Consider the following 25803-nt stretch of genomic DNA (forward strand, 5'->3'; position numbering starts at 1 on the left):
TATAGATGAAGTAGTGTTTCTTTCTCATAGCTTTCAACATGGTGCTTTTGTCCTTAGTTTTCTGAAGTTTGACTATGATGTATCTTGGAGTGTATTTCTTTGAATTTATTCTATTTGGGATCACTCAGCTTCTCGAATCTGTAGATTTGTGTCTTTTGCAAATTTGGGGACATTTTTAGCCATTATTTTTCAAATACTTGACTTCAACGGCACAAATGTTAGATCTTTTGTTATAGCCAATGGGTTCCTGAGGTGCTGTTCATTTTTTTCCGGTCTCTTTTTTTCTACTTTTCAGATTGGCCAATTTCTATTGTTCTATATTCTTGTACATTAATCGTTTCCTCTGTTCCCCCTATTCTGTTGCTGAGCCCATCCCTTGAACTTTTTAAATTTTTGCTGTATTTCTTAATTCCAAAATTTCTGTTTGTTTTTTCTTATTATACTTTCTATTTCTTTGCTGAGGTTTCTATTTTTTCATTTGTTTCAAGTGTTTCTGTAATTGCTTATTAAAGCATTTTTATTACAGCTGCTTTAAAATCCTTGTCAGATAATTCTCACATCTGTGTCATCTCAGTGTTGGCATCTGTTGATTGTCTTTTCTCATTGAAGTTGGGATTTTCTTGGTTCCTGGTATGAATGATATTTGATTGTATCCTAGACATTTTAGATATTATGTAATGAGACTTTAGATCTTATTTGATTCTTCTATTTTATTAGAATATTCTTTTTCACTAGACTACTTTAACCTTTTACTGATGGAGAAGAAGGGGGTGATGCCTTGTTACTGCTAGGCAGGGGTTGTAAGTCCAGGTTCCCCGTGTGGCATCCACTGACAGCACCCCAATAGAGGGGCTGGGACACCTCATTGCAGCCTGATGAGGGTGGAACTATAGATTTCCTACTCAACCTTCACAGTAGGGGTGGGGCTGCAGTTTTTTTCCATGGTGTTTGCCTGGAGTAGAGTGCATATTGTCTTAATTTTTTTGTCTTTCTAGTCTTCCCCTTTTCTGGTCCTTTGGCTAGGGAGAGTGGGCTTTTCTTGAAGATTTTTTTTTTTTTTTTGTCTTTGCCTGTTGGAGTTTTTAGATTGCTGGCTTCTCTGGAACTAAGTCTGGGATATCTGAGGCAAACAACAACAACAACAACAAAACCCACTGAACTCACTGCCGTGTCTTTTCTTAGGTCCTGAAGTCCCTAGCTGGTCTGCCTTCTCTGCACCTTTCAGAGTCTTCTTATGTTTGTTTTATAAATAATGCTCAGGGTTGTTATCTGTACTTAACAGGAGGGACAGGGAGCAGTACATCTACTCCTGCTTGTCCTAGAGCTGGAAGCCTCCACATTCTCACATTCCTATCCCTCTGCTAACAGCGCTAGCTCCTTATGACCTACTGAATCACGACCCCTCTGCTTTTGGCTCTAGAAAGTCATACACCTTTCTCTAGGACTCTGTGACCTAGATATTGGCGGACACAAAAGATTCTCCTATAGAACTTTACTTCAAATCTGTAAGTAGACTGAAAGCTAAACATTGTTGTTTGTTATACTTCACTGTGCCCAGCAGAAGACTATCAGTGGAATTTCTGCATAATGGGATAATACCTGGGGGATGCTACCTGTTTCTTCTGACTGCTTCCTTGACTTTTATGTATTTTCCTGTAACAGGTGAAATACATATGGGAGGTCAAGAACATTTTTATATGGAAACCCAAAGCATGCTTGTTGTTCCCAAGGGAGAGGATCAAGAAATGGATGTCTACGTGTCCACACAGTTTCCCAAATATATACAGGTAACATGGGGCCACTGTGGAGAGGACATGGCTAAATGATTTCTGGCCAGTAAAATATATCAAGAGCAATTAGAGGTAAAAGTATATTTGGGAATTTGAGGTGGGGGGATTGCTTGAACCCAGGAGCTCAAGGCTTCAGTGAGCTATGATCACACCACTGCACTCCAGCCTGGGAGATAGAGTGAGACCCTGTCTCTAACACAAAACAAACAAAACAAAACCAAAAATGTTATTTCTTCAGGGACTGAAGAAATATTGAGTGTTAATAGTCATATTGATTTGGGTATTAATAGCCATATGAGTTCAGTGCTTTTAAAAGAGTGTTATTAAAGTAGGAGCCTTTTGTTTGTGGATTGTAGCTTTAAAACCAGTTACGGAATCAGCAGATCTCTTGCTCAGCTCTTGGCACCACTGTTAAGAACACGAGAGAAGAAAGAGGAAGACCTGCTCTCCAAAGCCTATGGTGCTTAACTCACAGGAAACAGTTAAGAAACAGTATTGAAAAGGATGCAACCACATGCTAAATCAGCAAAGGCAAAATTTACATGGGTGGAGAAGTTAGGAAAAAGAGTTTGCTGAGGGCTAGAATCATCCAGGAAGTCCCACAAAGAAGTCTTAAGTTTGGATTCAGAGTGAGAGTGAGGTTTGTCTAGATGGTAAGACAAGACAGGTCACTTCCAGGCAATTCCACAGCAAGATCAAATGACACCCATTCATTTATTTTCTCATCTCTTCTGCAAACATTTGTTGCCTGTGTCCTGTACCCCAGGCAGCATGCATGGAAGGAAGGAGGAATAGCACAATGACCGCCCCAGCTGGAATGAAGGGGTGCCTTTAGGAAAGCTAGGTTTAAGCATCAGGGTGAGAGTAAGGGAAATGAGGCAGGGGGGGTCTTGATTCTGGTCATAAGGAGCCAGTGCTCTTAGCAGAGGAGTAGGAATGTGAGACTATGGAGAATGAGGCCTCGTAAAAGGCAGGATCCTAAGGAGGGTCACAGAACTCCATTCCAGGCCTGCTTTGCTCTTCACTCCCCGTGGGATGTTGAGTCCATAACCTCATCCGTCTCAGGCTTCCCATCTGTAAGAATCAATTGTTAAGACTAAATGACCCCTAATCATTAGGATGGCAGAAAAGAGTGAGATCTGCATCCAGGAAAGACCAACTGGTCAACTTTAGCAGCAATCCAAGCAAGAATTGAGAAGTGCTTTTTTTTTTTTTTTTTTTTTTTTTTTTTTGAGACAGAGTCTCGCTCGGTCACCCAGGCTGGAGTGCAGTGGTGCCATCTCAGCTCACTGCAACCTCTGCCTTTCAGGTTCAAGCGATTCTCCTGCCTCAGCCTCCTGAGTAGCTGGGATTATACGCACACATCACCATGCCCAACTACTTTTTGTATTTTTAGCAGAGATGGGGTTTCATCATGTTGGCCAGGCTGGTCTCGAACTCCTGACCTCAGGTGATCCGCCTGACTTGGACTCCCAATGTGCTGGGATTACAGGCATGAGCCACCACACCTGGCTGAGAAGTGCTTATTTTCCAGTAGAGACAGTAGAATGCAGGGAAAAGACCCATGCTGAGTGAGTCTTAGAAGACTGCAAAATCCCACGGCTTCGGGAAACGTATGCCTAGGGATTAGTGTGAATAGAATACTTTAGGTGTGGTTCATGGGGAAAATACAAAAAAGTATAAGCACAAAAATATCTCACTGGTAATGAAAACACTTCTAATTAGTTTTGGCAATGTCATCATAGCCAAGTATTGCTGAGATCAGTTGGGGCTGTGTGCCAGGGTTGTTGGACATTATCCCATTATTTAGCATAACCACACAGTGTGGGTATCATGTGCAACATTAAAGAATCAAAACATCTAGTGACTGTCACAATCCATTTCAGGGGACAGGTTTTTTTTTGTTGTTAAAATCATAGATGTGACAATGACAGTCACAATTAAGTCCTTGCTGAAGATGGATCAGATTAATCAGAACTATTATTGTTCACAGGACATTGTTGCCTCGACCTTGAAGCTCCCAGCTAACAAGGTCATGTGCCATGTAAGGCGTGTTGGTGGAGCGTTTGGAGGGAAGGTGTTAAAAACCGGAATCATTGCAGCCGTCACTGCATTTGCCGCAAACAAGTAAGTGGAGAAAATCTGCTAAAAATAAAGTGAGTCACACTGAAAGTTCTCACTGTCAGAATCAATGAGGAAGAACCTGAGCCAAGATTATTTAATATCACATATACGATACAAACACACAAACAAGCTGCCAGCTTATTACACTTACTTGTCTTATATTGTCCTACAGAAACCAAAATAAGAATCAATTACTGAAAATAATAAAAGCCACAGAAAAAATATAACACCTAGAAAGTGGGCAGAAACAGGTCCTGAATGGGTGGGAGTTACTTGTCCTCAGCACCTGCTGGACTGAGCTATATATGTAGAGGTCATATGTATGGGTTTTTGAACAACATACCTATATATACATACACACATATATGTTTATAAATGTATATGTATATGTTTGTGTGTATATATGTACATTCTTCAATATATCAAAGATATTTTTGTGAAATGGGGTCCCATATACACACATACATATATACATATATGTACATATACATACACATATATATACATATGTGTGTATGTATATATGTGTATATATGTATATGTGTGTATATGTATATTTTCTTGATTTAAATATAGACTTTGCTTTTGTTATGCTTACATTCATTTATATCGCCATTTTCCTTTGAGGATCTCAGAAAATTCTCATGGAAAATTGTCTCTGGAGCAGGCATCCCTAGAAGGCTTAATTTGTTTGCTGAGTAATATGGGTCAGTTCCTCCATCCCAGGAAGCAAAAAGACCTTGATTCCAGATCTCTCCTATCAGGGAGCACTTGGTAGTTAGATCTGCATTCTTCCATTTGTGGCCAGTCTAAAGACCTTGGGACAATTTGCCTATAATAAAGGTTGTTATTACAACAATGTAATAACAATGTCCTGGAGCCCCTGGCACCCAAAAGCCTCCGTCCCACAAGTTGCAAATGCCCGGCATTATTCCCTGACCTAAGAGGAGGAAAGCCCACTGTGTATGCCTGAGATCAGCAGAGGATAGGCGTGCAAAATAGTTGTGTTGTTCTGTGAGGTGTGTAGGCTCCACTCAGGCTCTTGCTAGGAGTTATATAAACCCCAGAGAATGCCTACTAGGTAAAAGAGTTTACCTCACTTGCTTTTTTTCTGTTTTAGACATGGCCGTGCAGTTCGCTGTGTTCTGGAACGAGGAGAAGACATGTTAATAACTGGAGGCCGCCATCCTTACCTTGGAAAGTACAAAGTGAGTACAAGAAGGCAGGGAGGAAGGATTTATGTTGTAGATATAACATCCTATCAGTGCACAGGGCAGCCTTTGGCTACTCTCTAGTGGGGAGTAACAATGAGCAAATCAAAAACAGAACATCTATTTAACTTTCTATTCATTGCACTGACTTTTAATTACTGGCTGGTTCAATGGAGGCTTTTCTGCTTAGCTCAAAGATGTCAGTTTCAGAAATAAAACACTAAGTGCTAGCTGGTATTGGCTGTACAGAGCAAATAACTAGAAAATGTGAGTGTGTACGCCATTAAAGTAGATCTGATTACCATACTTATTCCCACATATAAAAGAGGTAAAAGTAGAATAATTCTCATAACAGTAGTGTTATGTGAAATTGCAATTATTTGTAAATGGGTTCCTCATTCTTCAATATATCAAGGATATTTTTGTAAAATGGGGTTCCAGAAATTCATAGAAAAAAATTTGTAGTAGAAAATAGTGATTCTTTTGCTTTATAAGAAAAATTTTACTTGTCAGAGTGGGCTAACTGCTCTAAGAAACAACTTAAAAACTCTTAAACTTTCATTATGTCATTTCTTGCTCAAGTAACAGCTCAGTATTATCATTGAGGGGGGAAAGGGGAGGATTCTGCTCTATAAAATCATTCAGGGACTGGAGCTGTTTCCATTTATTGGTGCCACTGTGCCCTTGGACTGCATCATCCAATATAGTGGTCACTAGGAGCATATGGCTATTTAAATTTAAATTACCCAAATTAAATACAATTAGAAATTTAGCTCCATAGTTGTATTAGCTATATTCCAAGTGCTCAGTAGGCACATGTGGTTAGTGTCTGCCATATTGGGCAGTGCAGACACAGAACATTGCCATCATCACAGAAAGTTTTATTGGGTATCACTGCCCTACAAACTCTGAGTCTTCCAGGGGATCTTTTGCTGAGGGCAGCAGACAGGGAAGAGAGAGAGAAGAGAGCATGGAGTGTCACCTGGTAGGTGTTTTAGGTTTTAGGCATCGGACCTGTAAGTTGTGGATCTCACTTGTATCCAGATGTCATTGGCGAGACCTCTGTCACCTAACTGTAAGGGAGGCTGGGAAATGTCATCTTCCTGTGTGCCCAGAATGAAAGACAATAGGATTTGTTAAATGCATAGCATTGTCTCCATCACAAAACTGCATAACTAATACATGTTTTTTAGGAGATAATGCATATTTCCATTTCAAACCACACTCACTCTAAACTGTATTTTGAATTTGATTTAGCTCAGAAAGATTTGTTACAGTAAACTTTGTCCTGAAGGAGATTTTTTTTAATAAGACATATATGAAGTCATTATGAAAATATAACAATCTCAGGTTAAAAGATGGAGAGATGGGGGGGGAGGAGCCAAGATGGCCAAATAGGAACAGCTCCGGTCTACAGCTCCCAGCGTGAGCGACGCAGAAGACAGGTGATTTCTGCATTTCCATCTGAGGTACTGTGTTCATCTCACTAAGGAGTGCCAGACAGTGGGCGCCGGTCAGTGGCTTTGAGGAGAGCAGTGGTTCTCCCAACACGCAGCTGGAGATCTGAGAACGGGCAGACTGCCTCCACAAGTGGGTCCCTGACCCCTGACCCCCGAGCAGCCTAACTGGGAGGCACCCCCCAGCAGGGGCAGACTGACACCTCACACGGCCGGCCAGGTACTCCAACAGACCTGCAGCTGAGGGTCCTGTCTGTTAGAAGGAAAACTAACAGAAAGGACATCCACACCAAAAACCCATCTGTACATCACCATTATCAAAGACCAAAAGTAGATAAAACCACAAAGATGGGGAAAAAACAGAGCAGAAAAACTGGAAACTCTAAAAAGCAGAGTACCTCTCCTCCTCCAAAGGAACGCAGCTCCTCACCAGCAACGGAACAAAGCTGGACGGAGAATGACTTTGACGAGCTGAGAAAAGAAGGCTTCAGATGATCAAATTACTCCGAGCTATGGGAGGATATTCAAACCAAAGGGAAAGAAGTTGAAAACTTTGAAAAAAATTTAGAAGAATGTATAACTAGAATAACCAATACAGAGAAGTGCTTAAAGGAGCTGATGGAGCTGAAAATCAAGGCTCGAGAACTACATGAAGAATGCAGAAGCCTCAGGAGCCAATGCGATCAAATGGAAGAAAGGGTATCAGCCCCGGAAGATGAAATGAATGAAATGAAGCAAGAAGGGAAGTTTAGAGAAAAAAGAATAAAAAGAAACGAGCAAAGCCTCCAAGAAATGTGGGACTATGTGAAAAGACCAAATCTACGTCTGATTGGTGTACCTGAAAGTGACGGGGAGAATGGAACCAAGTTGGAAAACACTCTGCAGGATATTATCCAGGAGAACTTCCCCAATCTAGCAAGGCAGGCCAACATTCAGATTCAGGAAATACAGAAAACGCCACAAAGATACTCCTCGAGAAGAGCAACTCCAAGACACATAATTGTCAGATTCACCAAAGTTGAAATGAAGGAAAAAATGTTAAGGGCAGCCAGAGAGAAAGGTCGGGTTACCATCAAAGGGAAGCCCATCAGACTAACAGCGGATCTCTCAGCAGAAACCCTACAAGCCAGAAGAGAGTGGGGGCCAATATTCAACATTCTTAAAGAAAAGAATTTTCAACCCAGAATTTCATATCCAGCCAAACTAAGCTTCATAAGTGAAGGAGAAATAAAATACTTTACAGACAAGCAAATGCTGAGAGATTTTGTCACCACCAGGCCTGCCCTAAAAGAGCTCCTGAAGGAAGCGCTAAACATGGAAAGGTACAACCGGTACCAGCCACTGCAAAATCATGCCAAAATGTAAAGACCATCGAGGCTAGGAAGAAACTGCATCAACTAACGAGCAAAATAACCAGCTAACATCATAATGACAGGATCAAATTCACACATAACAATATTAACTTTAAATGTAAATGGACTAAATGCTCCAATTAAAAGACACAGACTGGCAAATTGGATAAAGACTCAAGACCCATCAGTGTGCTGTATTCAGGAAACCCATCTCACGTGCAGAGACACACATAGGCTCAAAATAAAAGGATGGAGGAAGATCTACCAAGCAAATGGAAAACAAAAAAAGGCAGGGGTTGCAATCCTAGTCTCTGATAAAACAGACTTTAAACCAACAAAGATCAAAAGAGACAAAGAAGGCCATTACATAATGGTAAAGGGATTAATTCAACGAGAAGAGCTAACTATCCTAAATATATATGCACCCAATACAGGAGCACCCAGATTCATAAAGCAAATCCTGAGTGACCTACAAAGAGACTTAGACTCCCACACATTAATAATGGGAGACTTTAACACCCCACTGTCAACATTAGACAGATCAACGAGACAGAAAGTCAACAAGGATACCCAGGAATTGAACTCAGCTCTGCACCAAGTGGACCTAATAGACATCTACAGAACTCTCCACCCCAAATCAACAGAATATACATTTTTTTCAGCACCACACCACACCTATTCCAAAATTGACCACATACTTGGAAGTAAAGCTCTCCTCAATAAATGTAAAAGAACAGAAATTACAACAAACTATCTCTCAGATCACAGTGCAATCAAGCTAGAACTCAGGATTAAGAATCTCACTCAAAACCGCTCAACTACGTGGAAACTGAACAACCTGCTCCTGAATGACTACCGGGTACATAACGAAATGAAGGCAGAAATAAAGATGTTCTTTGAAACCAACGAGAACCAAGACACAACATACCAGAATCTCTGGGATGCATTCAAAGCAGTGTGTAGAGGGAAATTTATAGCACTAAATGCCCACAAGAGAAAGTAGGAAAGATCCAAAATTGACACCCTAACATCACAATTAAAAGAACTAGAAAAGCAAGAGCAAACACATTCAAAAGCTAGCAGAAGGCAAGAAATAACTAAAATCAGAGCAGAACTGAAGGAAATAGAGACACAAAAAACCCTTCAAAAAATAAATGAATCCAGGAGCTGGTTTTTTGAAAGGATCAACAAAATTGATAGACCGCTAGCAAGATTAATAAAGAAAAAAAGAGAGAAGAATCAAATAGATGCAATAAAAAATGATAAAGGGGATATCACCACCGATCCCACAGAAATACAAACTACCATCAGAGAATATTACAAACACCTCTACGCAAATAAACTAGAAAATCTAAAAGAAATGGATAAATTCCTCAACACATACACCCTCCCAAGACTAAACCAGGAAGAAGTTGAATCTCTGAATAGACCAATAACAGGAGCTGAAATTGTGGCAATAATCAATAGCTTACCAACCAAAAAAAGTCCAGGACCAGATGAGTTCACAGCCGAATTCTACCAGAGGTACAAGGAGGAGCTGGTACCATTCCTTCTGAAACTATTCCAATCAATAGAAAAAGAGGGAATCCTCCCTAACTCATTTTATGAGGCCAGCATCATCCTGATACCAAAGCCTGGCAGAGACACAACCAAAAAAGAGAATTTTAGACCAATATCCTTGATGAACATTGATGCAAAAATCCTCAATAAAATACTGGCAAACAGAATCCAGCAGCACATCAAAAAGCTTATCCACCATGATCAAGTGGGCTTCATCCCTGGGATGCAAGGCTGGTTCAATATATGCAAATCAATAAATGTAATCCAGCATATAAACAGAACCAAAGACAAAAACCACATGATTATCTCAATAGATGCAGAAAAGGCCTTTGACAAAATTCAACAACCCTTCATGCTAAAAACTCTCAATAAATTAGGTATTGATGGGACGTATCTCAAAATAATAAGAGCTATCTATGACAAACCCACAGCCAATATCATACTGAATGGGCAAAAACTGGAAGCATTCCCTTTGAAAACTGGCACAAGACAGGGATGCCCTCTCTCACCACTTCTATTCAACATAGTGTTGGAAGTTCTGGCCAGGGCAATTAGGCAGGAGAAGGGTATTCAATTAGGAAAAGAGGAAGTCAAATTGTCCCTGTTTGCAGATGACATGATTGTATATCTAGAAAACCCCATTGTCTCAGCCCAAAATCTCCTTAAGCTGATAAGCAACTTCAGCAAAGTCTCAGGATACAAAATCAATGTACAAAAATCACAAGCATTCTTATACCTCAATAACAGACAAACAGAGAGCCAAATCATGAGTGAACTCCCATTCACAATTGCTTCAAAGAGAATAAAATACCTAGGAATCCAACTTACAAGGGATGTGAAGGACCTCTTCAAGGAGAACTACAAACCACTGCTCAAGGAAATAAAAGAGGATACAAACAAATGGAAGAACATTCCGTGCTCATGGGTAGGAAGAATCAATATCATGAAAATGGCCATCCTTCCCAAGGTAATTTACAGATTCAATGCCATCCCCATCAAGCTACCAATGACTTTCTTCACAGAATTGGAAAAAACTACTTTAAAGTTCATATGGAACCAAAAAAGAGCCCGCATCGCCAAGTCAATCCTAAGCCAAAAGAACAAAGCTGGAGGCATCACACTACCTGACTTCAAACTATACTACAAGGCTACAGTAACCAAAACAGCATGGTACTGGTACCAAAACAGAGATATAGACCAATGGAACAGAACAGAGCCGTCAGAAATAATGCCACATTATCTACAACTATCTGATCTTTGACAAACCTGAGAAAAACAAGAAATGGGGAAAGGATTCCCTATTTAATAAATGGTGCTGGGAAAACTGGCTAGCCATATGTAGAAAGCTGAAACTGGATCCCTTCCTTACACCTTATACAAAAATCAATTCAAGATGGATTAAAGACTTAAATGTTAGACCTAAAACCATAAAAACCCTAGAAGAAAACCTAGGCATTACCATTCAGGACATAGGCATGGGCAAGGACTTCATGTCTAAAACACCAAAAGCAATGGCAACAAAAGCCAAAATTGACAAATGGGATCTAATTAAACTCAAGAGCTTCTGCACAGCAAAGGAAACTACCATCAGAGTGAACAGGCAACCTACAAAATGGGAGAAAATTTTCGCAACCTACTCATCTGACAAAGGGCTAATATCCAGAATCTACAATGAACTCAAACAAATTTACAAGAAAAAAAACAAACAACCCCATCAAAAAGTGGGCAAAGGACATGAACAGACACTCCTCAAAAGAAGACATTTATGCAGCCAAAAAACACATGAAAAAATGCTCACCATCACTGGCCATCAGAGAAATGCAAATCAAAACCACAATGAGATACCATCTCACACCAGTTAGAATGGTGAGCATTAAAAAGTCAGGAAACAACAGGTGCTGGAGAGGATGTGGAGAAATAGGAACACTTTTACACTGTTGGTGGGACTGTAAACTAGTTCAACCCTTGTGGAAGTCAGTGTGGCGATTCCTCAGGGATCTAGAACTAGAAATTCCATTCGACCCAGCCATCCCATTACTGGGTATATACCCAAAGGACTATAAATCATGCTGCTATAAAGACACATGCACACGTATGTTTATTGCGGCATTATTCACAATAGCAAAGACTTGGAACCAACCCAAATGTCCAACAATGATAGACTGGATTAAGAAAATGTGGCACATATACACCATGGAATACTATGCAGCCATAAAAAATGATGAGTTCATGTCGTTTGTAGGGACATGGATGAAATTGGAAATCATCATTCTCAGTAAACTATCGCAAGAACAAAAAACCAAACACCGCATATTCTCACTCATAGGTGGGAATTGAACAATGAGAACACATGGACACAGGAAGGGGAACATCACACTTCGGGGACTGTTGTGGGGTTGGGGGAGGGGGGAGGGATAGCATTAGGAGATATACCTAATGCTAGATGACGAGTTAGTGGGTGCAGTGCACCAGCATGGCACATGTATACATATGTAACTTACCTGCACATTGCGCACATGTACCATAAAATGTAAAGTATTATAATAATAATAATAATAATAATAATAAAATAAATAAATTAATAAAAAAAAATAAAATTTATGTGCATGTGTATGCATGTGTAAAATCTCTGTACCACCTGAATATAGGAAGTAATTTTCTGCTTTATATTCTTCTTCATTAATTCTTTTCTCTGCTGCATGGAGTCTGTTTAATTCTCCACTAGTTTTTCTTTTTAATAAAAATATTTTTATTTCTAAAAAAAAAAAAAAGATGGAGAGATGAATATGAATTGGAATATATATAGGCACTTTCTTAGAGAAGGTAAAAGATAGGTCTTCAAGAATGGAGGCCAGGTGCGGTGGCTCAGGCCTGTAATCCTAGCACTTTGGGAGGCTGAGGCGGGTGGATTGCCTGAGCTCAGGAGTTTGAGACCAGCCTGGGCAACACGGTGAAACCCTGTCTCTAATAAAAATACAAAAAAATTAGCCAGGCGTGGTGGCAGGCACTTGTAATCCCAGCTACTTGGGAGGCTGAGGCAGGAGGATTGCTTGAACCTGGGAGGCAGAGGTTGCAGTGAGCCAAGATCGCACCACTGCACTCCAGCCTGGGTGACAGAGCGAGACTCCATCACAAAAAAAAAAAAAAAAAAAAAGAATGGATAGGCAGAAAGAAGGCATGCCAGGTGTGGGAATAGTAAGAGCAAAACTACAGAGGTGTAATAAACATGGCATGTTTGATAGAGGCAAGAGTAAGGGGAGAGGGGGAATTAGAACACAGAGCACTTCCTGGAAGGTAGTAAAAAATAGGATTGATGGGTTTAGGTGATGCCTGACTGAGAGGGGCCCACAGTCCTAGAGTGGGAAGTTTAAACTTGATCTTAAAAGAGTGAGACTGAGTGGATCCTTGAATGGCTCAATGCCGTAATTAAACACAGGTGCTTTGGGGAGACTAACAGGATGGTCTGGGGAGGAGAGAGGATGGAAGCTGGTAGACCAGCGGGAGGCAGCTGATGCATTCAGACATGAAGCAGTTGGGGTCTGAGATATGATAGTAAGATGTAGAAGAGATGGGTCCAAGAGCCATTATAGTATAAAGTAAAGCAGGATTGGTGAAAATCTTGGCAAAATGAATGAAGAATAAAACCGCAAACATGACTTGGAGGGTTTTAGAAGAAAACGACAAGTTGGAAGGAGGAACCAATCTGGAAGAACGATGAAGAACTTGTTTGTGTAAATGCTGGGGGAAGAAGTGACAACAGAACCCTGAAGCAGAAATGTCCTTCATCACCATGGGACTTTGTTGAAAGGACTGGATTATAGTGACAGAAGCCATTGTCATAATGGTGACTAAAACTATGAGAAAATAATGTTTTCTGATGGAGAGTAGTGTGAGGAAAGGTGATATGGATACTACTTACGATAGTATTATTAATTTTATTTAGAGTGCTTGCTATGTTTCAGGCACTTGCCTATAATTTTCTATGTGTTGCCTTATTTACTTCCGTTTCACAGATAGTCTGAGTGGTTACACAGCTTGCCTAAGATCACAGAGCTAGTTATATATTATCCGAGAAATCACTGCCAAATCCAATGTCATGACGCTTTTCCCCTATGTGTGGAGGGTTCGCAAATGACAAAATTTGGAGAGACTTGGCCCCTGTTCCAGCATTCGATATCGGTTCTCTTCCCCAGGCTGGATTCATGAATGATGGCAGAATCTTGGCCCTGGACATGGAGCATTATAGCAATGCAGGTGCCTCCTTGGATGAATCATTATTCGTAAGTGTTTTAAGGAGCAAGTTCACATTCCTGAAAGAGTGTTACATAAAATAATTTAACTTAGAAAATGTCCAATAGTTAAGTAATATTTGATTATAAAGGCATAATGACCATCCTTGCAGGGATAGCCATGTGTTACTTCCTGGTGCCCAAAGTGTGAGCCCAGAGATTCTGGCTAAGTTGCATCTGTGTGTTACCCCCCAGCTTCCCATACTTAGAGCTCTTTTCCTAGATGCACACATGAGACCAAGCTTTCTCAGTTTTGGCCCTATTGACATTTTGGAGTGTGTAGCTCTTTATGGTGGGGACTATCCTGCTCATTGTACCATCTTTGGCCGCTACTTAGTAGATGTCAGTGGCATTACCACCCTGTAGTCTTTTTTTTTAATTTTTATTTTTTGAGACAGAGACTCACTCTGTGCCCAGGCTGTAGTGCAGTGGCTCAAGCGATCCTCCCACCTCAGCCTCCCAGGTAGCTGGGACTGCAGGTACATGCCGCCATGCCTAACTAATTTTTTTTTATTATTATTTTGTAGAGATGGGATCTCACTATGTTGCCAGAGCTGATCTCAAGCTACTAGGCTCAAGCAATCCTCCCATCTTAGCTTCCCAAAGTGCTAAGATTACAGGCGTGAGCCACCGTGTCCAGCCCAACCCCAAACAAAAATATTTCAACCAGTCCGGACACAGTGGCTCACACCTGTAATCCCAGCACTTTGGGAGGCTGAGGTGGGTGGATCACTTGAGGCCAGGAGTTGAAAACCAGCCTGACCACATGGTGAAATCCTGTTTCTACTAAAGCCGGGTGTGGTGGCACACAGCTGTAATCCCAGCTATTTGGGAGGCTGAGGCAGGAGAATCACCTGAACCCCAGAGGCAGAGGTTGCAGTGAGCCGAGCGTTCACCATTGCACTCCAGCCTGGGCAACAAAAGTGAAACTCTGTCTCAAAAAAAAAAAGAGTTTCAACCAAAATGTTAACAATGAAAAATGTCTCCAGACATTGCCAAATGTCCCCAGGAGCAGAGAAAGGATTGCTCCCCATTGAGAACCAATACATTAGACCCAATGCCAAAACATTTTTTTCTGTTTTCACTGTCTTCCAGGATATTATATTCATTACATTCTATAAACCCAGTGCTCAGGGCCTGTGAACATATCAAAGGCCTTTGTATATATTTGAAATCTTAAAAAATGCATTAACTCCAAAATACAAAAATAAAAAAAGATGTTCTCAAAGGAAAAATTATTCAAATACTTAAAAATTATTTTACAGCAAAAATATGTTTAATTGGGGGCATGGGAATATTTTAGCATGTTAGATGAGATGAAAAGAGAGCTGCCATTTCCGGCCTGGTTTTGGTCTGAGGTCGTAGGGTGGTGAAACAGGTTCAGAAGATCTTAATCACATCAACTCTGGATTTCTCCAGGTGATAGAAATGGGACTTCTGAAAATGGACAATGCTTACAAGTTTCCCAATCTCCGCTGCCGGGGTTCGGCATGCAGAACCAACCTTCCATCCAACACGGCTTTTCGTGGGTTTGGCTTTCCTCAGGCAGCGCTGATCACTGAATCTTGTATCACAGACGTTGCAGCCAAATGTGGACTATCCCCTGAGAAGGTAATACTAAATTAGCTTCACAGACAAAACATGTGGAATGTCAGAGACGGGAGGGCCTTTGGGGGCCATTCAGGTTGAGGAATTTGAAATCCAGAGGGGCAAATGATTTGTGCCAAGTCTCCTAGCTAACTGGTTAATGCAGAGCCCAGACTCCAAAGTTCAGCAATCCTCACCTTACTCAGACTCCTGCTCCAAAATCCAGAAGCAGAAGATCCCGAGGAGTGAGCACTGCATTCTCCCCTGGCTGATGAGAAGCTTCCATTGTCTGGGGGTATAACTGCTACCCACAATTCCATCAAGGCCCTCATTCCCCGCTTCCCGAACATCTCAGCCAGCTGTCAAAAAGTTGGTCATTTCAGTTGCTAAACTGATCTCCTTTTGGTTCTTTTTTTTTTTTTTTTGTAACATTAATAGGTTGGCTTTTATTTTTATTTATTTGTTTCCATAAGTTATTGGGGTACAGGTAGTATTTGGTTACATGAGTAAGTTCTTTAGTGGTGAATTGTGAGATTTTGGTACACCCATCACCTGATGGGTGTATGTATATACAAATGTGTATGTGTATATATATATATATACATGTGTATGTGTGTATATATATGTGTATGTGTATGTATATATATATACATACACATGTGTATATATAAATGTGTATGTGTATGTATATATATACACATACATACATACAGACAGACACCACAATTTCTTTATCCACTCATTGATTGGTGGGCATTTGGGTTGGTTCCAAGATTTTATTATTGTGAATTGTGCTACTATAAACATGCATGTGCAAGTATCTTTTTCGAATAACAACTTCTTTTCCTCTGGGTAGATACCCAGTAGTGGGATTGCTGGATCAAATGGTAGTTCCACTTTTAGTTCTTTAAGGAATCTCCACACTGTTTTCCATAGTGGCTGTACTAGTTTACATTCCCACCAGCAGCGTTGAAGTGTGTTCCCTGTTCACCGCATCCACGCCAACATGTAGTTTTTTGATTGTTTGATTATGGCCATTCTTGCAAGAGTAAGGTGGTATTGCATTGTGGTTTCAGTTTGCATTTCCCTGATCATTAGTGATGTTGAACATTTTTTCATATTTTTGTTGGCCATTTGTATATCTTCTTTTGTGAATTGTCTATTCATGTCCTTAGCCCACTTTTTGATGGGATCATTTGTTTTTTTCTTACAGATTTGTTTGAGTTTCTTGTAGGTTCTGGATATTAGTCCTTTGTCAGATGTATAGATTGTGAAGATTTTCTCCCACTCTGTGGGTTGTCTGTTTACTCTGCTGACTGTTCCTTTTACCGTGCAAAAGCTCTTTAGTTTAATTAGCTCCCAGCTATTTATCTTTGTTTTTATTGCATTTGCTTTTGAGTTCTTGGTCATGAAATCCTTGCTTAAGCCAATGTCTAGAAGGTGTTTTCAAATGTTATCTTCTAGAATTTTAATAGTTTCAGGTCTTAGGTTTAAGTCCTTAATCCATCTTGAGTTAATTTTTGTATAAGGTCAGAGACGAGGATCCAGTTTCATTCTCATTACATGTGGCTAGCCATCCTAGCACCATTTGTCGAAAAGGATGTTCTTTCCCCACTTTATGTTTTTGTTTGCTTTGTCGAAGATCAGTTGGGTGTAAGTATTTGGGTTTATTTCTGGGTTCTCTATTCTGTTCCCCTGGTTTCTATGTGCCTATTTTTATACCACTACTACACTGTTTCGGTGACTATGGCCTTATAGTATAGTTTGAAATCAGGTAGTGTGACGCCTCCAGATTTGTTCACTTTGCTTATTCTTGCTTTGGCTATGCAGGCTGTTTTTTGGTTTCATATGAACTTTAGAATTGTTTTTTCTAATTCTGCGAAGAACGACGGTGGTATTTTGAAGGGGATTGCACTGAATCTGTAGATTGCTTTTAGCAGTATAGCCATTTTCACAATGTTGATTCTACCCATCCATGAGCATGGGATGTGTTTCCATTTGTTTGTGTCATTTATGATTTCTTTTAGCAGTGTTTTGTAGTTTTCCTTGTAGAGGTCTTTCAACTCCTTGATTAGGTATATTCCTAAGTGTTTTATTATTATTATTATTATTTGCAACTATTGTAAAAGGGGTTGAGTTCTTGATTTGATTCTCTGCTTGGTTGCCATTGGTGTATAGAAGAACTACTGATTTGTGTACATTAGTCTTGTATCCGGAAACTTTGCTGAATTCTTTTATCAGTTCTAAGAGCTTTGTGGAGGAGTCCTTAGGGTTTTCAAGGTAAACGATTATATCGTCAGCAAACAGTGACGGTTTGACTTCTCTTTACTGATTTGGATGCCCTTTATTTCTTTCTGTTATCTGATTGCTCTAGCTAGGACTTCCAGTAGTATATTGAAGAAGAGTGGTGAGAGTGGGCATCCTTGTCTTGTTTCCGTTGAATGCCTTCAACTTTTCCCCATTCAATATTATGTTGAATATTATGTTGAATGCCTTCAACTTTTCCCCATTCAATATTATGTTGGCTGTGTTTGTCATAGATGGCTTTTATTACATTAAGGTATGTCCTTTGTATGCTGATTTTGCTGAGAGTTTTAATCATAAAGAGATGCTGGATTTTGTCAAATGCTTTTTCTGCATTGAGATGATCATGTGATATTTGTTTTTAACTCTGTTTATGTAGTGTATCAAATTTATTGACTTGTGTGTGTTAAACCATCCCTGTATCCCTGGTGTGAATCCCTCTTGATCATGGTGGATTATCTTTTTGATATGTTGTTGGAGTTGGTTAGCTAGTATTTTGTTAAAGATTTTAGCACCTATGTTCATCAAGGATATTGGTCTGTAGTTTTCTTTTTTTGTTATGTGCTTTCCTGATTTTGTTATTAGGGTGATGCTGGTTTCATAAAATGAATTTAGTTAAGGTTCCTTCTTTCTCTATCTTGTGGAATAGTGTCAAAAGGATTGGTACCAATTCTTTGAATGGTGGAATTCTGCTGTGAATCCGTCTGGTCCTGGACTTTTTATTGTTGGTAATTTTTAAATTACCATTTCAATCTTGCTCTTGTTATTGGTCTGTTAAGGGTATCTAATTCTTCCTGATTTAATCTAGGAGGGTGTATTTTTCCAGGAATGTATCCATCTCTTCCAGGTTTTCTAGTTTATGTGCGTAAAGGTGCTCATAGTGGCTGTGAATGATCTTTGGTATTTCAGTGTTGTCAGTTGTAATATCTCCTGTTTCGTTTCTTAGTGAGGTTATTTGGATTTTTACTCTTCTTTTCTTAATCTTCTTAATGGTCTATCAATTTTATTTATCTTTTTAAAGAACCAGCTTTTTGTTTCATTTATCTTTTGTATTTTTTTTCCAGTTTCATTTAGTTCTGCTCTGATCTCGGTAATTTCCTTTCTTCTGCTGGGTTTGGGTTTGGTTTGTTCTTATTTCTCTAGTTCCTTGAGGTGTGACCTTAGAATGTCAGTCTGTGCACTGTCAGTCTTTTTGATGTAGGCACTTAGGGCTGCGAACTTTCCTCTTAGCACCACCTTTGCTGTATCCCAGAGATTTTGATAGGTTGTGTCATTATTGTCGTTCAGCTCGAAGAATATTTTAATTTCCATTTGATTTCGTTTTTGACCCAATGCTCATTCAGGAGCAGGTTATTTAATTTCCATGTATTTGCATGGTTCTGAAGGTTCCTTTTGGAACTGATTTCCAGTTTTATTCCACTGTGGTCTGAGAGAGTGCTTGATATAATTTCAATTTTTTTAAATGTATTGAGCTTGTTTTATGGCCTATCATATGGTCTATCTTGGAGAAAGTTCCATGTGCTGTTGAATAGAATGTGTATTCTGCAGTTGTTAGATAAAATGTTCTGTATGTATCTGTTTAGTCCATTTGTTCCAAGGTATAGTTTAAATCCATTGTTTCTTTGTTGACTTTCTGTCTTGATGACCTATCTAGTCCTGTCAGTGGAGTACTGAAGTTCCCTACTACTGTGTTACTATCTCATTTCTTAGGTCTATGAGTAATTGTTTTATAAATTTGGGACCTCCAGTGTTAGGTGTGTATATGTTTAAGATTGTGATATTTTCCAGTTGTACAAGGCCTTTTACCATTGTATAATGCCCCTCTTTATCTCTTTTAACTCTGTTGCTTTAAAATTTGTTTTGTCTGATATAAGAATAGCTACTCCTGCTCGCTTTTGGGGTCCATTTGCATGAATTGCCTTTTTCCACTTCTTTACTTTAAGTTTATATGAGTCCTTATGTGTTAGGTGAGTCTTCTGAAGGCAACAGATAGTTCGTTGGTGAGTTCTTATCTATTCTGTGGTTCTGTATCTTTTAAGTGGAGAATTTAGACTATTTATATTCAATGTTAGTATTGAAATGTGAGGTACCATTGCATTTGCCATGCTTTTTGTTGCCTGTGTACTTTGTTGTTTTTTTGTTTGTTTGTTTTTGCTTTTTAACATGTATTTATGTTTTATAGGTCCTATGTGACTTATGCTTTAAAGAAGTTCTGTTTTGATGTGTTTCCAGGATTTGTTTCAAGATTTAGAGCTCCTTTTAGCAGTTCTTATAGTGGTGGCTTGGTAATGGTGAATTCTCTCAGCATTTGTTTGTCTGAAAGCAACTGTATCTTTCCTTCATATGTGATGCTTAGTTTCACTGGATACAAAATTCTTGGCTGATAATTGTTTTGTTTGAGGAGGCTGAAGATAGGGAACAATCCTTTCTAGCTTGTAGGGTTTCTGCTGAGAAATCTGCTGTTAATCATGTAAGTTTTCCTTTATAGGTTACCTGTTTCTTCTGTCTCACAGCTCTTAAGAGTCTTTCCTTCATCTTAACTTTGGACAACCTGATGACAATGTGCCTAGGTGAAGATCTTTTTGCAATGAATTTTCCAGGTGTTCTTTGTGCTTCTTGTATTTGATGTCTAGGTCTCTAGCAAGGCTGGGGAAGTTTTCCTTGATTATCCCGCTGAATATGTTTTCCAAGCTTTTAGAATTATCTTCTTCCTCAGCAACACTGATTATTCTTAAGTTTGGTTGTTTAACATAATCCCAGACTTCTTGGAGATTTTGTTCCTATTTTCTATTCTTTTCTCTTTGTCTTTGTTGGATTGGGTTAATTCAAAGACCTTGTCTTTGAGCTCTGAATTTCTTTCTTCTACTTGTTCAATTCTATTACTGAAACTTTCCAGAGCATTTTGCATTTCTAAAAGTGTATCCAAAGTTTCCTGAATTTTTTATTGTTTTTTCTTTAAGCTGTCCATTTCCTTGAATATTTCTCCCTCACTTCTTGTAACTTTTTAAAAATTTCTTTGAATTGGGCTTTGCCTTTCTCTTGTTCCTCCCTGATCAGTTTAATAACTAACCTCCTGAATTGTTTTTCAGGTAAATCAGAGATTTCTTCTTGGTTTGGATCCATTGCTGGTGAACTAGTGTGATTTTTTGGGGGTGTTGAAGAGCCTTGTTTTGTCATGTTACCAGGGTTGGTTTTCTGGTTCTGTCTCATTTGGGTAGGCTCTGTCAGAGGGAAAGTTTGGGGCTGAAGACTGTTGTTCAGATTCTTTTGTCCCATGGAATGTTCCCTTGATGTAGTGCTCTCCCCCTTTCCATATGGATGTGGCTTCCTGTGAGCTGAACTGAAGTGATTGTTGTCTTTCTTCTGGGTCTAGCCACCCAGCAAGTCTACCCAGCTCTGGGCTGGTACTGAGGGTTGTCTGCACAGAGTCCTCTGACGTGAACCGTCTATGGGTCTCTCAGCCATGGATACCAGTGCCTGTTCTGGTGGAGGTGATGGAGGGTGCAGTGGACTCCATGAGGGTCCTTAGCTTTGGTGGTTTATGCTCTATTTTTGTGCTGGTTGGCCTCCTACCAGGAGGTGGCGCTTTCCAGAAAGCATCAGCTGTAGTAGTGTGGAGAGGGATTGGCAGTGGGCAGGGCCTAGAATTCCCAAAATTAAATGTCCTTTGTCTTCCACTACCAGGGTGAATAGGGAAGGACCATCAGAAGGGGGCAGGGCTAGGCGTGTCTGAGCTCAGACTGTCCTTCGGTGGTCTTGCTGTGGCTGCTGTGGGGGATGGGTTTGAGATTCCCAAGTCACTGGAGTTGTGTACCTAGGAGGATTATGGCTGCCTCTGCTGAGTCATGCAGGTTGTTAGGGAAGTAGGGGAAAGCCAGCAGTCACAGGCCTCACCCAGCTCCCATACAAACTGAAGGGTTGGTCTCACTCCCAGCGTGTACCCCCCAACAGCCCTGAGTCTGTTTCCAGGCAGAGGGTGTGATGGGCTTGAAAACTTGCCCTGTACTACACCCCTAGCTGCAAGAGACAAGGGCTTAGTTTTTCCCCCACCTGTGGAGTCTGCACACCAGATTTGTGCCCTCCCACCAAGCTCTGGCCAGGAGGCTTCTTGCCCCATTCAAATTGTTACAAAGTTCAGCTAGAGATTTCTTTCTCCCTGTGGAGTTTCACCCCCTACTCCTCTGGTCCCCCACCCCCTCCGCCCTCACCATGGATCCCTGTGTTGTTAGGCAGGAATGGCCTGGCCTGCTAGGGGACACAGCAAGCTCCTAGGGCCTCTCTGCTGCTTCCTCTACCCCTGCATTTTGCTCAGCTCTCTAAATTGGCTCAACTCCAGGTAAAGTCGGAATCTTCTCCTGCAAACAGACCTTCAGCTTCTCCAGTGGGGGGGTGTGTCCGGGAGAGGAGGATCTCCCTTCCCCCTTCCACAGCTGGGGCACTCACAGTATTTGGGGTGTCTCCTGGACAGGAGTAGTCAGCTTCCTTCAGAGAGTTTGTGGGTCCTCTCAGGATTATTGCTTTGTTCTTGCAGTTGATCTGGAGCTAAAATTTGGCGAACTTCTGCAAGCTGCTCTGTCCAGAGCTGCAATCTAGTGCTGCCTCCCATCCACCATGATGATCCAATTTCTCCTTTTGGTTCTTTCAGTCTCAGCCCCAACTTTGTTTATTAACAAGGACCTTCCCCTCCCTGGCTCTCTTCCCAGATCCTGGAATGGAATTAGTGTGGGGAGATGGGATGAGCTCTCTCTCAGCCCCTTCTCCTCCCCTGTGCCTTCTGCTGTGATGCTGGTGCAAGGAGGAAGAGAAGAAGGACCAGGGAAAACAGCCAGTTTCTCCCTCTGTGACTTCTCCCAGCAAGCTCACAGTCCTCCCTTTGGACAGATGTCACTTTTCAAGTACATTGTCTATGGCTCCATTTCTGCCAGCTCTTCCAGAAACTGGCAGTCCTTGGACCTTCAGCGGGTGGCTGGCACAGCATTCCACTGGTGACCACACCTCTCTGCTCATGCCCCAGCAGTCTTTAGAAGGCCCCAGGTCCCAATTCATCTACCAGCTTTCACCCAACAGTAGCCACTTTCTTTGCTTCTCTTGAACGTGTGGGAGGCCTTGCCCCTCCCTTCCTGGCCATCCCACTAAACTCTCTCCTGATGTTCTGCCACATTTGGTAGCACTAAGGAGGAGAATTACATCCTTCCCTTCATCCCCAGGGAAGTTAGAGCAGGGAACAGCCTCTTAAAAATACCACTTTCCTCCAAATGGGATGGCTTATTAATTTCCAGTGTTTCCCTTACAATGATCTGATCATTTGCTTAGGAGGGTGGGGAAAGTTTGTCTGTGATGGCTCTGTCAGCCTAGGGAGGGGGGCTGGCCACAAGTGCTAAGAGTTTTCTCAGCTGAGAATGTGACATACTTGGCACCTTTTATTCTCAGCTTTGGGTCTTAGTCACCAATTCTGGGAATACAGGAAGAATTCTACTCAGTGCTTCAGACATCCTGGTATAGAATCTTTTAATTTGTTCTTCATCCTAGATATTGGTTATATTTAAACAAACTTTCATGTTTGCCTGTTTTGGAGGTGAGTAGTCTTATCTTGCAACATAGCATGGGAGTAATCCAAATCATGTGGCCTAGATGATCTTTCAGCATATATCCAAATGCAACTAGAATTAAGAGTCTACAGTGTACACAGACTGTGTTGAGTTATATTGGAAGATAAGGGAAAGGTTCCATCCTTTAAAGTTGCACAAGAGTAGCATAGAAAGCCCATAAGTAATTGCTAGCATGTTTGATAGAAGCTCTGAGTAGAGGAAGAGGACAACGTTGTGCATTAGGAAAGGCTTCCACAAGGACTAAGTAGAACTTGGCTTGGACCTTACAGGATGGGCAGAATTTGACCAGGAGGATGGTGAATGGATGAGCCTATGTCTGCTGGGTTTCCCCTCCCAGCTTTAATCTCCTTTTCTTTCATAGGTGCGAATCATAAACATGTACAAGGAAATTGATCAAACACCCTACAAACAAGAGATCAATGCCAAGAACCTGATCCAGTGTTGGAGAGAATGTATGGCCATGTCTTCCTACTCCTTGAGGAAAGTTGCTGTGGAAAAATTCAATGCAGAGAATTATTGGAAGAAGAAAGGACTGGCCATGGTCCCCCTGAAGTATCCTGTTGGCCTTGGCTCACGTGCTGCTGGTCAGGTGAGTTCTCCAAACACACATGAGGATGCTGCCCGGAAGCAGCCCTTACAAAGCAAGAGGTGTTGAGGAAACTTCTCCTTAAGTCATATTAGCCATATGGTTGCAATGCCCAATTGTTAAATTTCACAAAAGCCACCAAAGTCAAAGTAATTAAGCTAGCTTTACTCCAGAGGAGACCAGCGCTCCTCTGCTCACATGCCCATGGTTGGTCAAAAACATTCTTGCTGGAAATTGGGAGACTGAGGTTTACTCCTGGCCCTGGCAACAGGAGTTGGCAAATGGCAGCTGAGTCCATTCGCTCTGGGCTCAGACTGCTCATGTGGAAAGCAGGAGGGTGGGACCGATGACCTCCAAGACTCCTCTTCCAGTGTCTGCAATTCGGTATCTCTGGACCATGAAATAGGAATGAGGAGCTTCAAGGTTTTGGGTGCTCCACTCCTTCTGGGTGGGTTGGAATAAATTAAATTCAGAAAAATAAATCACTTTTTAAATAGAATTTTTGAAGTGTATTCACCTTGTACCTTTTAAAACTGTGAAAGGGAGGACTGGGAATCTGCTTTTGCAGTTTAATTTATTTCATTGATTAAAGGAATCCCCTTGCTTGGTTGCTGTTTCCACCTTTTCATTCTTGACTTCATTCATTCTTAAGAATGAATAAAACTTACCCCTAACGGCTGGTGAAGGACTGCAACATGCTAGCTCCTTGTATGGCAGTCGGGAACCCCTATTATCTATTTTATTACATACACACATCCATGTATATACAGGTAAGCTGGCAGGACCCTCACAATTGTCACTCCTTTTTGCAGAATTCACTCCTTGGTTGGAGCCACGAAGAAGGCGTGGCAGCTGTGTTGAACGATCACAAAATAGGAATAAATGGCAGGGTAGGGGAGCTTTGAGAGGAGCATTAGTGTGGATGTTGTGTGTTAAGGGATCAGAAGAGGCCAGGAAAAGTGGGTAGGAAGGTCCTTTCCCCCATCCTATATCCATCCATTCACCTAACTGTCCTAGTTGAGCTTTGGTGTCATCCTTAGAACATTTGCATGCAGCTTTGATTGTAGGCAGGTGGTAGGTCAGAGAAATGTTATAACAAATGATGATCTTATTGCAGCCTTCTCATTCCTTGCCTGTTTGTGATGGCAAAAATTAACACAGAGCCATGTAGTCATCTGCATGCAACTTACTCAGATGTGGGAGACAGTCAAGATACTGTGGTTGAGAAATAAAAGCAAAAACAAGGTTATTACAAAAGAAGAGAGAAAAAAAACTACCACTGGGAAAAGGGTTTGTAAGCACTGAGTCTTGGTATAGAATTTTGGGGTAAACTGATTAGCTGGCAGCTACCAAAGAGGTCAGCTGGGGCCGTCTGTCCTTGAGCAGACCAGTCAGGATCATCAGGAAAAACAGCCTCCATTGTTCATGGATCCTCTGGAAATCCTCTCACGTTTGGCCGTGGGTACACATGGCGCACTGCCTCTATTTGATGGCTGCCATTACTTTACATCTGGCCTCCACCATAGACCAGGTCTCACCCATTTTCCTCATCAGAATTTTCTCAAAAAGTAGATTTAAAAAATATGGCGAGGTGCAGTGGCTCACGCCTGTAATCCCAACACTTTGGGAGGCCAAGACGGGAGGATTGCTTGAGGCCAGAAGTTTGAAACCAGCCTGAGCAACATAGTGAGGCCCCATCTCTACAAAAAAAGAAAAAATAATAATAGTGACAATTACTGAGCACTACGATGTTGTAAGTACTTTTAGGTATTTCATTTAATCTTGGGACAACCTAGAAGATTTGTATCCTCATTTTAGGGATAAAAATATATATATAGGCTTAGAGGGTTTAAATAACTGGCTCAAGGCCCTGCAGCTGGTAGAGGTAGGGCTGGGGCTAGAACTCAGGCCTGAGTGGCTCTGAAAGCTGGGTT

The 25803-nt window shown here is 41.0% G+C and overlaps 1 protein-coding gene across 1 annotated transcript in view; it reads left to right on the forward strand.

Annotated features, from left to right (window-relative positions):
* Nucleotides 1-25803, forward strand: part of LOC129031070 (aldehyde oxidase) — a 91491-nt gene that overhangs the window by 47370 nt on the left and 18318 nt on the right. Inside the window, exons 21-26 of the mRNA XM_054476820.2 lie at nt 1663-1787; nt 3784-3917; nt 5035-5122; nt 13688-13774; nt 15203-15394; nt 23645-23872. Coding sequence (XP_054332795.1) covers nt 1663-1787; nt 3784-3917; nt 5035-5122; nt 13688-13774; nt 15203-15394; nt 23645-23872 — 854 coding nt within the window. The remainder of the gene's footprint in view (nt 1-1662; nt 1788-3783; nt 3918-5034; nt 5123-13687; nt 13775-15202; nt 15395-23644; nt 23873-25803) is intronic.

This window comes from Pongo pygmaeus, chromosome 11 (genome assembly GCF_028885625.2).
Source record: "Pongo pygmaeus isolate AG05252 chromosome 11, NHGRI_mPonPyg2-v2.0_pri, whole genome shotgun sequence".
NCBI classification, from domain to species: Eukaryota; Metazoa; Chordata; class Mammalia; order Primates; family Hominidae; genus Pongo; species Pongo pygmaeus.